Raw genomic sequence first — 15,828 nt, 5'->3', positions numbered from 1 at the left:
AAAGCACAGCATGTGCAGAGGTCCTGGGGATGGGACTCTGGCACTCTGAGTAAAGACCAGTGTATCTGGAAGGGGAGGGAGGCACAAGTGTCCCCTAGGGAGGTCAGTAATGCCTGAGCATTTGGCACACCTAGAAAGGGATTCTGGTGCTGGCCTCAGAGCAATGGGCAGTAGAGGGGGTTGTTTGTTTGTTTTTTTCTTTGGGATGTGGGATCTTAGTTCCTGGAACAGGGATCGAACCTGCATTCCCTGCATTTGAAGCACAGAGTCTTAACCACTGGGGTTTCCCAGATGCGGCTAGTGGTAAAGCACCTGCCTGCCAATGCAAGAGACATGAGATGCAGGTTCGATCCCTAGGTCAGAAAGGTCCCTTGGAGGAGGGCATGGCAACCCACTCCAGTTTTTTTTGCCTGGAGAATCCCTTGGACAGAGGAGCCTGGCAGGCTACGGTCGATAGGGTTGCAAAGAGTTGGACATAACTGAAGCGACTTAGCATGCATGCATGCTAACCATTGGACCACAGGGAAGTCACAATAGTGAGAGGATTTTAAGTGGTATATTTTTAAGAGCCCCCTCTGGTACTGAGAGTTTCTGACCCAAGAGCAGGGTAAGAGTGGAGACCCAGAGTGCCATCAGGAATCAACTGCCATAGTCCAAGCAAGAGAGGATGGTGGTCTGGACAAGGATGGTGGCAGTGGCATGGAGAGGAGGGAGGAGTTAGAGGTAGATCAGGGAGGTGGGCTCAATAGAACCTATGGCTGGATGAGGTCCTAATGCGGAAGAGAGTGGGGGTTGGACAGGCAGGTTTCTAGCCAGAGCACATGGGTGGGAGAATGGGCCGTTTTCTGAGTGAGGGAGCCTGGGAGGGGAGCAGATGCTGTAGGGACAGATGCAGGAGAGATCTGTCTAGAAAAGCCAGGAAGGCAGTTGGGTAGAGAGGTGTGGTGCCCAGAGGAGTGTCCTTCAGAAACGGTTCTGACTCTTTGGATGGTCTGAGATTGGGAAAAAAAGGATGAGATAACATCAAAGGAGTGGTTGATGAAAGCAATAAAATCCAGGGGATGTGGGATCCTGGAAGGTCAGAGAAAAGTGTGTTTCAGGAGGGTGTGATGAGCAGTACCAATTGCCCCCCTACAATCCAGGGAAAGAGGACCAGCAGGATTCACCCACTTCGGGCAACATGGAGTGTTTCTCCTTATACTGAATGGGTTCCCCCTGGAATTCTACCCATCTACTCTTATTGTCAGAGAAGGCAATGGCACCCCACTCCAGTACTCTTGCCTGGAAAATCCCATGGACGGAGGAGCCTGGTGGGCTACAGTCCATGGGGTTGTGAAGAGTTGGACAGGACTGAGCAACTTCACTTTCACTTTTCACTTTCATGCATTGGAGAAGGAAATGGCAATCCACTCCAGTGTTCTTGCCTGGAGAATCCCAGGGACAGGGGAGCCTGGTGGGCTGCCGTCTATGGGGTTGCACAGAGTTGGACATGACTGAAGTAACTTAGCAGCAGCAGCAGCAGCAACCCTTAATGTACCCACCCACTAAGTGCCAGGTTCTACACAGAGTTCTGGGAATAATATCAGGTGGGCAAGACAGTCACTGCTTTCTCAGAGTTTAGAATCAGTTAAACCAATGGTCTCAGAAACAAGTTGTTTCATACATTCAAAATAAATCCTTTCATTCTTTCAAGCAATCAACTTCTGCTGAGAGCCATCTGCATGCATAAGAACCTAGAGGTATAGAAATAATATATGAATAAATGTGATTTTGGCCTTTCAGGAACCAAGTGCAGAGTTACATAGAGGATCCCTGTGTTCACTGTGTTGTGTTATGAACACTGGTACACGGGGAATTACGGGTAATGAGAGGACAGGTGGGGCTTCCCTGGTGGCTCAGTGGTAAAGAATCCATCTCCTAATGCAGGAGATGCGGGTTTGATCCCTGGGTCGGGAATATCCACTGGAGAAGGAAATGGCAACCCACTCCAGTATTCTTGCCTGGAGAATCCCATGGACAGAGGAGCCTGGCGGACTACAGTCCATAGAGTCACAAAAGAGTCGGACACAACTTAGCAACTAAACAACAAAGAGGACCGGTACCAACCCCAGTTGGGGGGCGAATCAGGTGGCAGAAGGGATGCCGGAGCTGCTCTCCAGGAATGAATGGCAAACAGCCGGGGAAGAAGGGAGTTCCAGGCACTGGGGGTGGAGGCAGGGGCAAACGTAACAGTAATGCGTGTGGGTCACAGTAAGCCTTTGGATTAGCTGAGCAGACAGAAGTGAGGAACGTCTGGAGGTGTCTAGAGGTTAGGGGGGCCTCTCTGGCTCATGGCGAGGTATGTAGACTTAGGCAGTGGGACACCACTGAAGACGTGGACACAAGGGAGGGACATAGTGAGATCTGTATGTGGCCTTGCTCTCTGGCTGTTTCATGAGGTATGAGTGGGAGAACCACTGCAGAGGCGGAGGCCGCTGCATAATCCAGATGAGACGGTGAAGGCCAGGGTCTCAGTGTGGCCTGTGGGGTCAGGAGGACTCGAGTTCTATTGCACTAACCAAAAAGTTCATTCGGGTTTTTCTGTAAGATGTTACGGGAAACTGAAAGTCATTCAGTCATGTCCGACTCTTTGTGACCCCATGGACTATACAGTCCATGGAATTCTCCAGGCCAGACTACTGGGATGGGTAGCCTTTCCCTTCTCCAGGGGATCTTCCCAACCTGGGGATTGAACCCAGGTCTCCTGCATTGCAGGCGGATTCTTTACCAGCTGAGCCACAAGGGAAGTCCAAGAATACTAGAGTGGGTAGCCTATCCCTCCTCCAGTGGATCTTCCTGACCTAGGAATTGAACTGGGGTCTCCTGTATTGCAGGTGGATTCTTTACCAACTGAGCTATCAGGAAAGCCCAAGATGTTATGGGGGGAAACTCCAAATGAACTTTGGGGCCAACCCAATAATTCCACCTCAGCCACTTACTGCTTGGCAAACCTTGGGCAAGTCCCTGAAAGTCCCTGAGCTTCAGTTTCCTCCTGTCCAAAGTGAGGGTTATACTTGCAAGAGTAATCTTGGTCTCCTAATGGTGTCATCACAACCCTTAGCACAGGGCCTGACTCAGTTCACATTCAGTAAACGGTGGTGACTGCTGTTGTCATCAGTAAACCCAGAGAGGAGGGGCAGGTGTGAGAGAGAATTAGGAAGCAGAGGTGGCAGGTCTTGGCCATCATTTGGCGTGGCCTTCTGGGACTGAACTGCTCATTCTCATCTAGCACCGGTGGTGGTGGTAGAGTGAGGGAGGTAGGGGCAACCAGCTGACTGCCTTCAGTCTGGGACCCAGCCCTCACCTCACGTCTGGGCTACCCTTCCTAGAACCGCACTACTGATGTGTGTGTGAGTGTATCCATGCTTGTCTTAGGGAATGAAGCTCCAGAGAAAACCAATCCTGTTTCTCAGTCCCGTGGCTCTGGGAGCACAGCTAGCTGTTAACTTCCTTCTGGAGACACCAGTTATCCTTTGGGCAAGGTGTCAGGATTCAGTCACGAACTATTCATGAGCCCTGAGAACCACTGTTGGTCTCCAGGACTCAGTCCCCACACTTATAAAATTGCGTAGGTGGTGCCAGTCTTTCCAGCTCTGAGTTCTGACATGCTTCAGCAGTCAAAGCAACTGATGCCTTGTCCTGGATGGAGGGAGACCCTTGCTGGCGAGCTGGGACCCCTCATACCTCAACCCACTTTGGATAACACTCTGTGGCCCACTCCCAGTAGCCCTTCCCCATTGGGTCCAAACCACACCTTGGTCGGGGAGTGTCTGTGGGCAGCGTAACCCCCAGTGGACTCCTAACACCTCTCCTTTGTTTCTTTCACCTCCAGTCTCCCACCAGCGGAGCAGAAGTAAACTTTCCTGGCTAAGTTAGATGAATGGTCCCCTTTAGCCTGGAGGGCTGCCCCCCTTGTGCCTCCCTACAAACTCTCCCTGTCAAGGGAGGTGCTTCGGTGTGCGGGGGAGGCTGGGGGGCAAGAGCATTTGGGCAGGGGCTGGGGGTGCCCTGCCCCCCAGAGGAGGAATGGTGCCCCCAGGGAAGAAACCAGCTGGAGAGGCTTCCAACTCCAACAAGAAGTGCAAGCGTTACTTCAACGAGCACTGGAAAGAGGAGTTCACCTGGCTGGACTTTGACTACGAGCGGAAGCTGATGTTCTGCCTTGAGTGCCGCCAGGCCCTGGTGCGGAACAAGCATGGCAAAGCGGAGAATGCCTTCACTGTGGGCACCGACAACTTCCAGCGCCACGCCCTGCTGCGCCACGTGACCTCGGGGGCCCACCGCCAGGCTCTGGCTGCCAACCGGGGCCAGCCCTCTTTTGAGGGCCAGGCTGAGGGCAGAGGAGCCTGCCCAGGCCTGGCCACCGCCCTCAGCTCCAAGGGCGTCAAGGTGGAAGCAGACCCGGCTAAAGTGGCCGTGCTGACCACAGTGTACTGCATGGCCAAGGAGGAAGTGCCTGACGACCGCTGCTCTGCCCTGCTCGAGCTGCAGAGATTCAACCTGTGCCAGGCGCTGTTGGGCATGGATCACGGCGATTACTACAGCCCCAGGAGGGTGAGGGACATGCAGGTGGGTGGCAGCCAGGGGTGTGGGGGAGGGATTGAGGAGGGAGGACACCGAGCCATCTGGGCATGGCACCAGCATGCCAGGTCCCCGGGGAAGAGGCCAAAGCAGTTCATTCACACCTTCACCCATCAGAGCCTGCACTGAGGGCATACTAGGTGCCAGGCCCCGGGCCAACTGCAGGGCGCCTAACAGTGAAGAGGCTGGACCAGGCTCTGTCCTCGGGGGATCAGGGGTGCTTGGCTCACTACCTAGGCCAGAGGTTGCAAACTGGTGGCCTGGGGGCTTGATTGGCTCACAGGCATGTTTTGGTAGTTTTCACAGTGTTTTTGAAAGACTTAAATTAGTCTCCAAGTTAAAAAAAAAAAAAAAAAGACATTCCATATAAAAATGTGGACTTCTGACTTCTGCTGAAAAACTAGGTCCTGTGCAGTCAGGGCATGAAGTTCTGGAGTTGGAGAGCAGGGCATGGGCTTCCCCATTCCCATTGGTTTATCCCCCGTCCTCTTGAAACTCAGTATCACCCACATGGCCACTGGGGACATGCACACTTATGTAGCTCTGTCCTAGGTATTGGCTTTATGAGTCCTGGGGCTGGTATGGGGGTGAAGAGGTTGGATCTCATCCTACCGAGAGATGAGAGACAAACAGCACACAGCTGGGGCCCTGTTTAACCTGTGGGCAGTCAACCTATCAGTTAATCCCAGAGCAGCAGAGCAGAGGGAGACCCCCAAGATAAGGCTGACTGGGGCGATGCTGTAGAAAAACAAACAGATGCTTTAGAATCCTTATGATTCCTAAAGCACTTTCACATTTATAAACATAACAACAAAAGATTACATGAATGGGAATTTCTGGAGGTCCTGTGATTAAGGCTCCAAGCTTTCACTGCTGAGGGCCTGGGTTCAATCCCTGGTTGGGGAACTAGATCACAGAAGCAGTGTGGCGTGAGTAAAAAAAAAATTGGTAAGTCATAACAACCTTTTAAGGAGATTGGGGGCAGGTATTAGCCTCAAGGCAACTAAGAGATGAACAGAGAGGTCAAATGACTTGCCCAAGGTCATGCAGCCAGTAAGTGACAAAGCTAGGATTAGTCCCTAAGACTGTCCAACCCCAGGCCTGTGCTCTTTCACCCCGTCCTGTCTGCCTCCCCTTCTCAGGAGTAGCCTAACCCTGTCCTCCCTTTTTCTCTCCCTGGCTGTCCCAGGTGGCCATCGCCAGTGTCTTGCACGCAGAGGCCCGTCAGCGCCTGAAGGCATCCCCGTATGTGGGCCTGGTGTTGGACGAGACCAGGGACTGGCCTGAGTCCCACCGTCTGGCCTTGTTTGTCACTTCAGTGTCCCCCTGCGATGGCCAGCCTGCCACCACCTTTCTGGGCAGTGTGGAGCTACAGGAAGGCAAGGCCACCGCTGGCCAAGTCCTGGACATCCTGCAGGCTTTTGGCGTGTCTGCATCCAAGCTGGCCTGGCTCAGCTCAAGCCTCCCCAGTGACCGCCTGGGGAGCGTGCGCCCGCAGCTCCAGGCCGCTTGCCCACTGCTCACGGAGCTACACTGCCTCCCTGGCCGGACAGACCCCAAGCCCCCTGCCTACCTAGGTGAATATGAAAGTGTACTGGATGCCCTATTTCGCCTGCATGGCGGCCCCAGTTCTCACGTGGTCCCTGAACTCAGGGCGGCACTGGACCTTGCAGCTATTGACTTGGCAGGACCACGGCCAGTGCCCTGGGCCTCCCTGCTGCCTGTGGTGGAAGCTGTGGCTGAGGCTTGGCCTTGCCTGGTGCTCACACTGGAGGCCTCTGCCCCAGCCTCGCCTACCACAAGGGCGCTGGCCCTCGCCCTGCGCCAGTTCACCTTCGTGGCCTTCACCCACCTCCTGCTGGATGTTCTGCCCTCCGTGCAGAAGCTGGCCCTTGTCCTGCAGCCAGAAGAGCCGGATTTGGCCTTGCTGCAGCCTCTGGTGATGGCAGCTACAGCCTCCCTCCACGCACAGTGCAGTTCAGGTGGGGCGCGCCTCCAGGGCTTCCTGCAGGAACTGACATCCTCTAGTGCCGATCTGGGCTGTGGCCGCTGCACCTACCGCGGCGTGGAGCTGGTGGGCTACTCTGAAGCTGCGGTCCAGGGCTTGGAGCGACTGCGGGGAGCCTTCCTGGACTCCATGCGGAGGGGGCTGCGGGACTCTTACCCCGGGCCCTCGCTGGACGCCGTGGCCGCCTTCGCGGCCATCTTCGACCCCCGCCGCTACCCGCAGGCCCCAGAGGAGCTGGGCGCTCACGGCGAGGGGGCACTCCGCGTCCTGCTGCGCGCCTTCGCCCCCGCTGTGGTGCGCCAGAGGGCGCTGGGCGACTTCGCGCTCTTCAAGCGCGTGGTGTGCAGCCTGGGGCGGCTGGGCCCGCGGGCCCTGTGCACCAAGCTGGCGTGCGCGCGCTCAGAACTGCACGAGCTCTTCCCCGACTTCGCCGCCCTGGCCGCACTGGCCTTGGCGCTGCCTGCGGGCGCCGGCCTCCTGGACAAGGTCGGCCGCAGCCGGGAGCTGCGGTGGTGGGGGCCAGGCGGGGCGGGGGAAGGGCGGGGCGGCCCCGTGGTGAAGATCGCGGTAGATGGGCCGCCGCTGCACGAGTTTGACTTCGCGCTGGCGGTGGAGTTCCTGGAGAGCGGGTGGGGCGAGGGCCTCCTGGGCTCGCAGCTCACCTGAGAGCGGCCTCCTCTCCCCTGTCCAGCCGGTCTGGGGCCCTGGACTCGCTAAGGGCCAAGCCAGACTTGACCTAGCAAGCTTACCTCCTAACTGTGGCCTCCCACCCACCTTCCCCGGGCTTCCTCGGCTCCACGCTGAGTACTAACCCGGCTCAGTGGGATGTGGAGGAGGGGCTGGGTCGGGGGTGCGAGTGGGGGCTTGGGCCCGTGGGCAGAGGTGCTAGGGTCTCGGGCACCCTAAATATCACTCCTGACCTTTCCGGTTCTGTGGGGAGTAGTTCACCCTGTTCCCTCGGAACTCCACTCAAGTTTTCTCTCTAGAAAAGCTGAGGGGTCTTGGTTGGAAGGAGGAAGACAGAGCCTCCTCAGTTGAGGGGTTGAAGGCCAGGAGACTGGGTCCTTGACTGTTAGCCCTGCTCCTAGCAACATGTCTTCTCTTCAGATACAACTGGGGGAAAAATGACTGTCTTTGTTTTTAACGCACATCAGAGCACCCTCTCTGTGAAAAAGCTCAAGGGAAGTAAGAGGTGCCCTCTCCACCAACAGGCTGCCTGAGACTTTTCTGTACTTGGCTATATGTAGACATCCACTCCAGTATTCTTGCCTGGAAAATCCCATGGACAGAGGAGCCTGGGAGTCAACAGTCCATAGGGTGGCAAAGAGTCGGACTAGACTGAAGCGACTTAGCGCACACACACAGACATACGTATTTATCAATGTGAAATAAATCTATCCTAGCCTCCCTCGTGTTAACACACAAAACTGAAAAGGACTTCTTTTGGTTTTGCAACAACAGGGTTCAAAAAAGTCCCAAATGGGCTGAATTTATTTCTAATTTTTTTCTTCCTCAAAGTCTGGTTGTTCTCCAAGTTCCTAACCTTCCCCTGCCCTTGCCTCAGATCTCTCTCTCTCTTTTTTTTTTTTTGGCAGTGCTGAGATTTTAGTTCCCTGACCAGGGATTGAACCCAGGCTCCTGCCTCAGACCTTTAAGACCAAAGAGTGTATAAACCACAGTGCTGGACTGGTTGACCCCAAGGACCAGCCTCAGGCCTGACCCAGGGGTGTTGGAGGGCTTTTGTCTCCAGTGGAGAGCAGTTGGGGCCTCACCGGAGTTGGGGAATACATCCCTTCAGATTCTGGGGGGTTTCCTATCCCCTCTGTCAGCCCTTGCTGTGAATGTTGTGGGGGATCTGGAGGGGAGTAGTTAGTGAGAGGGGAGGGGGCTGGCCTTTCCAAGTCTCCTAGGTTTGGGTTTAATTTGCAATAAAGTGGAAACCCAGTGCATCGTGCAGTCTCCATGGTGGTGTGTGTGTCAGGGGCCCGCCCCGACTCCCCTCTGGGGTTCACTGGGGCCATAATGCTGCCCCTGCGGTGGGGGGTGGGGGGGTGGGGGTGGTGGTCATCCTTCTGGGCTGGGAGCCTGGAACTGTGGACCCTCTGCTTCCACTTCCCCAGTGGTACAGGGGAGAGGCGCAGAAATGGGCTGTAATCACCCTGGGCTTAGCCAGCGCTGCTTTGTGGAGAAGAGAGTTTCTGCCCTGGCTCCACAGCCAAGAAGCCCATCAACCTCTTTTGTTCTGGCTGTGGAGGGAGGAGCGAGCCCTGTGACTCCCTGTTTCAGACCCTGCCCTTCTTCCTCCTGCAGCAGGCCCGGCCTCCGGAGCCCCCAGCCCGCTGCTGGCCTCCCTGGCCCTGCCCGCCAGGCCTCTGCAGCCCCCGCTGGACTTCAAGCACTTGCTCACCTTCCACTTCAATGGCGCCACCCCGCTCAGTCTCTTCCCCAACTTCAGCACGGTACGGGCTGGGCGGGCGGGTGGGGGGCGTGCAACCCAGCATGGGGGTGGGCTGGGAAGGTGTGCTCCCAGGGGCTGGCTCTTAGAAGCTGGGTCCAACCAGGAGCAACATCCCCCCGAGTGACCAGGTGCTCCCCAAATGGGGCCCAGCTCCTCCTTAGGCCAGAATATCCAGGATGCTACTGTCCTGTCCCCTAGCAACTGGTGCTGAGCCTGGAGGGCCTGTGAGCTGCAGGTTTCATCGAGCTTTCATAAAGGGGCATCTGTGGATGATCTGTGTATGTCTGTGTGCCTTCCCGTTTTAGTTTGTCTCTGTAGGACTTTGTGTGTATTTATGGGTGTGAGTTTGTGCACGTGTGCTTGTTAACTCTTTATGCCTGTGTATTTGTCTTTATGTAGTGTATATGCCTGGGTATCTGAGTTTTTTTGTGTCTACTGTGTATGTGTTTGGTGTGTGCCTGGCCTCTGCTGTATGTTTTCATATGGTTTGGATGATTGTAAGTTTGTGAATGTGTGCCATTGGTGTGCAGGTGAGTGTGTATCTTTCTGCTTGTTTCTGTGATTTGTAACTACCTGTAAGTTTATGGGCTGTGTGTCTGCCTACTAGTCTGTGTACTAGTATTTCCATGTATGTGTGTAAATATGAAATTTACTTCACTATATGAGCTATAAGGTATATGACCCCTTTTAAAAAATTTTTGAAAAATCAAATGTAATCATTGATGAGCCTCACCCCATCCTGAAAAGATGGGGGGAAAGTCTACCTAATCACCCTTGGGAGCCCCTTCCTTCCCGCCCTCCAAACTTGTACAAAGATCCTAAGGAGCCCGAGACAATTGGGGGGGGTCCTCTGGTTTTCAGTCCCCACTGTCACTTGCTGACATGCTCATTGTTCAGGCACATGGTCCCTATGAGGGGGTCAATCTGCAGTTGTTCTCATCACTGGGGGCCCTGCAGGCCACTCTCCCCTGAAATCCTGTCCCACCCTGCCACCCACCTACCTCAGCCCCTGGCCCTGGGTGCTGTGAGGGTTAGAACCTCTTTCTGGTCTCAGGGAAGTTTCTGAAACCATGCTCTTCTCTCAAAGCCTGTGTTCTCCTCTCTCAGGAAGGTTTGGAAAGTTCCTCTTGACAAGTAAGCCCCCAACAACTTCTGCTTTTGACACAACAACCCAGCCCTTGAGAAAAGGGAACATAAAGGCTTGGTTTGATAGAAGAAACAGAAATTATTTAAAACAAGGAAAAGAAAAAAAATACAAATTCATATTCCAGGGAAATGCGCTACTCTTCAGGGAACCCTCTGGCTTCCATCTGCTAACCCTGCTCCCTGCCCCCAGCCTGGTCCCCCACTGCCCCGGGCCGTGGCTCTCACTCTCAGGCCCTGTGACAGTGGCAAAGCTGATACAATAAGCTTTATCTCCCCCAGCCCACAAGTGCAGCACAAGGCTGGGTTATGGGGGAGGAAATTCCAAATTCCCTTCTCCGCTTCTCCCTGCCCCCAACTCTGCACACGTAGATGTAATTCTCATGAATGAGGAAAAAAAGGGACCAGAGGGGCAGCAAGGGAAGTCAGTGTGATCACCAGGCCACGGTTTCTCAAGATCACAAAAGTCACATGCCATCCCCCTGCCTCCAAGCACAAGCCTAGGCCGTCTAAGAAAGTCAGCCAGGGAAGAGGCTTTCCTTTTCCAGTGTTTAATATCCACAGACATGAGAAATTTCTTCCTATGGGCTGACCACTGCCCTCGTCCATAGACTTTAGTTTTGGACAATTGGCACTGCCCTCCCACCTTACTTAGCTGACCCCACAGTTACTATGCCCTCCCACCCCTCCACAGATGGACCCGGTCCAGAAAGCTGTCATCAGCCACACATTTGGGGTTCCCTCTCCCCTGAAGAAGAAGCTCTTCATTTCCTGTAACATCTGTCACCTGAGATTCAACTCAGCGGTGAGAGGGAGTTGTGGAAACAGGCTTGGGGGGTGCTGGGCAGGGAGCGGGCTGGACCCTTGGCTTCCAGGTCTTTCCTGCCTGGAGGAATAGGGGTGGCAAAGGGACTGTGGTCTGTATTTTCTGTCCTTCGTTGAGGAAGAGCCGCCCCTGGCCCTTTATCCATACTATCCTCTCCTCTCTCCAGATTCCTGTGCCCCTTCCCAGCCCATCCCCCTAGGATTCTGTTTTCCTCCCCCTATGCCTCTCTCCTGTGTTCTGGAACCTTCTGATGAGAGCAGGCTGCCCTTCCCTACTCTGGGTCCCTGGGGCCACCATCAGTTCTGGTTCGGGGCTGAGTTCTTAACACACCTGAGAGTTTACAGAATCTGTTTGTGCCCATCCTCTTAATTAGTTCTCATGATACATCTGTGAGATGGTTCGAGGTCCCATCCTCAGCCTCATTTTTCAGATGAGGAAACTGAGCTTCAGAGAGGTTAAGTGACTTGCCTGAGGTCACACAGCTGGTAATTAGCAGAGCTGGGATTTGAACCCAGGCCTGGCTGACCCCACAGTCCACATACTTCCTAGCAGGGCCTGCCCCTAGAGAGTAGGGAAGCCTCATTCTGGCCTCCAAGGGAACGTTTGCCTTCTGTCCAGGCAACTTCTGCAGTTTGGGGAGATGCTGTTGGCAGACCTGCTCTTGTGAAAGAGCCTAAGGAGGGGCCACAGGGCCTTCTTTCCTACTTTGGGGAGCAACAAGCAGGAATCCCCAGTGGACAGGCCAGGTTTGGGGGTTCCTTCCAGGCTTTCAGGTTACGTGAGTCATGCAAGTGATGGACAGAGAGATGAAAAATATATGGTTTCTTTATCAGAATGAGTTTCATTTATCAAATTGAGACTCATTTATCAAAATGAGACTCATTCTGATAAAGAAACCATATATTTTTCATGCCAGGCCCAACACAGTGCCTGGCAAATAGCAAATGCTCAGGAGCTATTTGTTAAAAAACACGTACAGAAGGATGAATGATCCGGAGTGTATGTTCCCTAAAGCATGGGGACTGCTCTGTTTTCTCACTCGTGCATTTATAAACCTAGTAACTAATATTCACTGAGCACTTATTCTCTGTACTAGGCCCTTGTCATTCATCCCTGGGTTGGGAAGATCCCCTGGAGAAGGGAATGGCAACCCACTCCAATATTCTTGCCTGGAGGATCCCACGGACAGAGAAGCCTGGCAGGGTATAGTCCATAGGGTCGCAAAGAGTTGGATACAACTGAGCAACTAACACTTTCGCTTTCACTTGTCATTCATGTTCTCATTTTCATTCTCACAACTCTGTGATATCAGTATTATCATACCAAAGCTTATGAGTCAGGAAACTGAGGCTCAGAAAGGTGAAGTGACTTGCCCAAAGATGCACAGCTAAAGAGGCGTTGAGGCAGAATTGGAAGGCAGTGGCGGTTTGCCTGGGCGTTCACATACGAGAATGCATTCTGTAACCCTTGGGCCCACACACGTGCTATAATGATAACGACAATGGCAAGGATTTGCTCCCTGTGTGGCTGGAGCCCTGCCTCCCTCTGACCTGCCCCCTACGTGCCAGCTCATGGATGGGGCAGGTAGACGCAGCAAATGAATGGTGACCCCAGACTCTCCCCTCCCCAGAACCAGGCTGAAGCACATTACAAAGGCCACAAACATGCCAGAAAACTCAAGGCTGTTGAAGCCGCCAAGAGCAAGCAGAGGCCGCAAACCCTGACCCAGGATGGGATGCCGGTGCCCCCCACCCCGACTCCAGCCAGTGGAGCCCCTGAAGAGCGGCACAGCAAAGGTCAGTCCTGAACTTTTGTCCCGCCCCTGTCCCACTCCAAATCTGGTTTCCGATAAGGGGTTGAGTGCTTGCTGCTTATTATTCCCGCTTGTGTTGGAGTATTCCGTCTGTACAGGGAGAGGCACACACCACAGGGAAGAGCATCTTGGATTTTCCAGCCTGAATCTGCTGAGGTGAATAAACATGTCACAAAGCACCCCAGAAGCACCGCCCGCCCCCCTCCTCGGGCCCTCTCCCAGTCACTACCTGGTTAGCTTCCCAGGCCTGGGATAACGAATGACCACAAACTGGGTGGCTGAAAGTAACAGAACTGTATTTTCTCGGTTTCTGGAGGTCAGACCTTTGGAACAAGGTGTCAGCAAGGTTCCTTCCCAGGGTGCAGAGAGAGAGAGTCTGTTTCACCCCCTCTTCTAGCTTCGTGGTTGCCAGCAATCCTTGGCCACATTCTGATCTTCTGTCTCAACCCTCACATCACCTTCTCCCCCGTGCCTGTGTGTTCACGTGATCTTCTTTGAAGGACACCAGTCACTGACCTAGGGCCCACTCTAGTCCAGTTTGATCTCATCTTAACTAATTACATCAGCAAAGACTCTGCTTTCCAGACAAGATCACACTCGGAGATTCCAGATGGACATGAGTTTGGGGGTGATGCTATTCAACCACCTATAACCCTCCCCCAGGATAACCATGAGCCTGACTTTTCTCACCAGAGGTTAGTCTCACCTGGTTTTGGTCAGTGCCATCCAGATGGTTCCCAACTTCACGATGATTTGGACTATGATCTTTTGACTTCCCAAGGCTTCCCTGGTGGCTCAGTGGTAAAGAATCCACGTGCAATGCAGGACACATGGGTTCGATCCCTGAGTCGGGAAGATCCCCTGGAGAAGAGAATGGCAACCCACTCCAGTATTTTTGTCTGGAGAACCCTATGGATAGAGGAGACTGTTGGGCTACAGTCCATGGGGTCACAAAGATTTGGGCACGATGAAGCGACTTAGCACACAGCACACGTGGTATGAGAGCGATATGCATTCAGTTAGAAATTGGACTTCCAATTTCAAGTTTTGATCTTTTCTGGGCTAGAGATATACAGTACATACTCTTTTTTTTTTTTTTAATTGGAGTATAATTGCTTTACTGTGTTGTTTTCAATTCAGTTGCTCAGTCATCTCCAACTCTTTGCAACCCCATGAACTATAGTAGACCAGGCTTCCCTGTCCATCACCAACTCCTGGAGCTTGCTCAAACTCATGTCCATCAAGTCGGTGATGCCATCCAACCATCTGATCCTCTGTCATCCCCTTCTCCTCCTGCCTTCAATCTTTCCCAGTATCAGGATCTTTTCCAGTGAATCAGTTCTTTGCATCAGGTGGCCAAAGTATTGGAGCTTCAGCTTTAGCATCAATCCTTCCAGTGAACATTCAGGACTGATTTCCTTTAGGATTGACTGGTTTGATCTCCTTGTAGTCCAAGGGACTCTCAAGTCTTCTCAAATACCACAGTTCAAAAGCATCGATTCTTTGGCATTCAGCCTTCTTTATGTTCCAACTCTCACATCCATACATGACTACTGGAAAAATCATAGCTTTGACTAGACGGACCTTTGTCAGCAAAGTCTCTGCTGTTTATATGTTGTCTAGATTTGGCCATAGCTTTTCTTCCAAGGAGCAAGCGTCTTTTAATTTCATGGCTGCAGTCACCATCTGCAGTGATTTTGGAGCCCAAGAAGATAACAATGTTGTATTAGTTTCTGCTGTACAAGGAAGTGAATCAACTCTCTGTGTAATATATCCCCACCCTCTTGGACCTCCCCTCATACCCTCCTCATTCCCGCCCTCGAGGCCACCACAGAACACCGAGCTGAGTTCCTGGTGCTATGCAGCAGGTTCCCACTAGCTGTCTGTTTCACACATGGTAGTGTATGTCAGGCAGTCCTGATCTCCCAACTTGCTCCACACTCCGCTTCCCCTGTGTGCACATGTCCAGTCTCTACCTCTGTGTCTCTATTCCTGCTCTGCAAATAGGTTCATGTGTACATTTTCCTAGATTCCACACATACACATTAGTATATGATATTTGTTTTTCTCTTTCTGACTTACTTCACTCTGTGTGACAGAGGTATGTACTCTTTTGTGATGTTTACCCTCCTGGTCAGCCATGTGACCAGGAGGGTAAACAACTGACACACAACCATTTTGTGCCCATGCAAGCAATGTGCTTTTCACTGTCAACACCGTATTCCATAAACGACATCAGAGAGTCAACACTTTATTATAAAATACGCTTTGTGTTAGATGATTGCGCTCAACTGTAAGCTAAGGTAGGTGTTCTGAGCACATTTAAGGTAGGCTGGGCCAAACTTGTGTGTTCAATAGGTTCAGTTCAGTTCAGCTGCTCAGTCGTGTCCGACTCTCTGCGACCCCATGAATTGCAGCACGCCATGCCTCCCTGTCCATCACCAACTCCTGGAGTTCACTCAAACTCACATCCATCGAGTCGGTGATGCCATCCAGCCATCTCATCCTCTGTCGTCCCCTTCTCCTCCTGCCCCCAATCCCTCCCAGCATCAGGGTCTTTTCCAATGAGTCAGCTCTTCTCATGAGATGGCCAAAGTACTGGAGTTTCAGCTTCAGCATCATTCCTTCCAAAGAAATCCCAGGGCTGATCTCCTTCAGAATGGACTGGTTGGATCTCCTTGCAGTCCAAGGGACTCTCAAGAGTCTTCTCCAACACCACAGTTCAAAAGCATCAGTTCTTCGGCGCTCAGCCTTCTTCACAGTCCAACTCTCACATCCATACATGACCACTGGAAAAACCATAGCCTTGACTAGACAGACCTTTGTTGGCAAAGTAATGTCTCTGCTTTTGGATATGCTATCTAGGTTGGTCATAACTTTCCTTCCAAGGAGTAAGTGTCTTTTAATTTCATGGCTGCAGTCACCATCTGCAGTGATTTTGGAGCCCCCCAAAATAAAGT

At 52.9% G+C, this 15,828-nt stretch overlaps 1 protein-coding gene across 9 annotated transcripts in view; it reads left to right on the top strand.

Annotated features, from left to right (window-relative positions):
• Positions 1-15,828, top strand: part of LOC133232436 (uncharacterized protein C17orf113) — a 58,812-nt gene that overhangs the window by 38,144 nt on the left and 4,840 nt on the right. For 6 of the 9 annotated variants that reach the window (XM_061391814.1, XM_061391813.1, XM_061391812.1 and 3 more), the window contains 3 exons: positions 8,939-9,087; positions 10,924-11,034; positions 12,686-12,851. In XM_061391814.1, coding sequence (XP_061247798.1) covers positions 8,939-9,087; positions 10,924-11,034; positions 12,686-12,851 — 426 coding nt within the window. Of the gene's footprint in view, positions 1-3,871; positions 4,609-5,809; positions 8,578-8,938; positions 9,088-10,923; positions 11,035-12,685; positions 12,852-15,828 lie in introns of those variants that run through there. The other 3 variants (XM_061391809.1, XM_061391808.1, XM_061391807.1) reach the window with 1 other exon arrangement.

This window comes from Bos javanicus, chromosome 19 (assembly GCF_032452875.1).
Source record: "Bos javanicus breed banteng chromosome 19, ARS-OSU_banteng_1.0, whole genome shotgun sequence".
NCBI lineage: Eukaryota > Metazoa > Chordata > Mammalia > Artiodactyla > Bovidae > Bos > Bos javanicus.
Note: the sequence above shows the minus strand (reverse complement) of the source record. Positions and strands in the feature narration are given on the sequence as shown.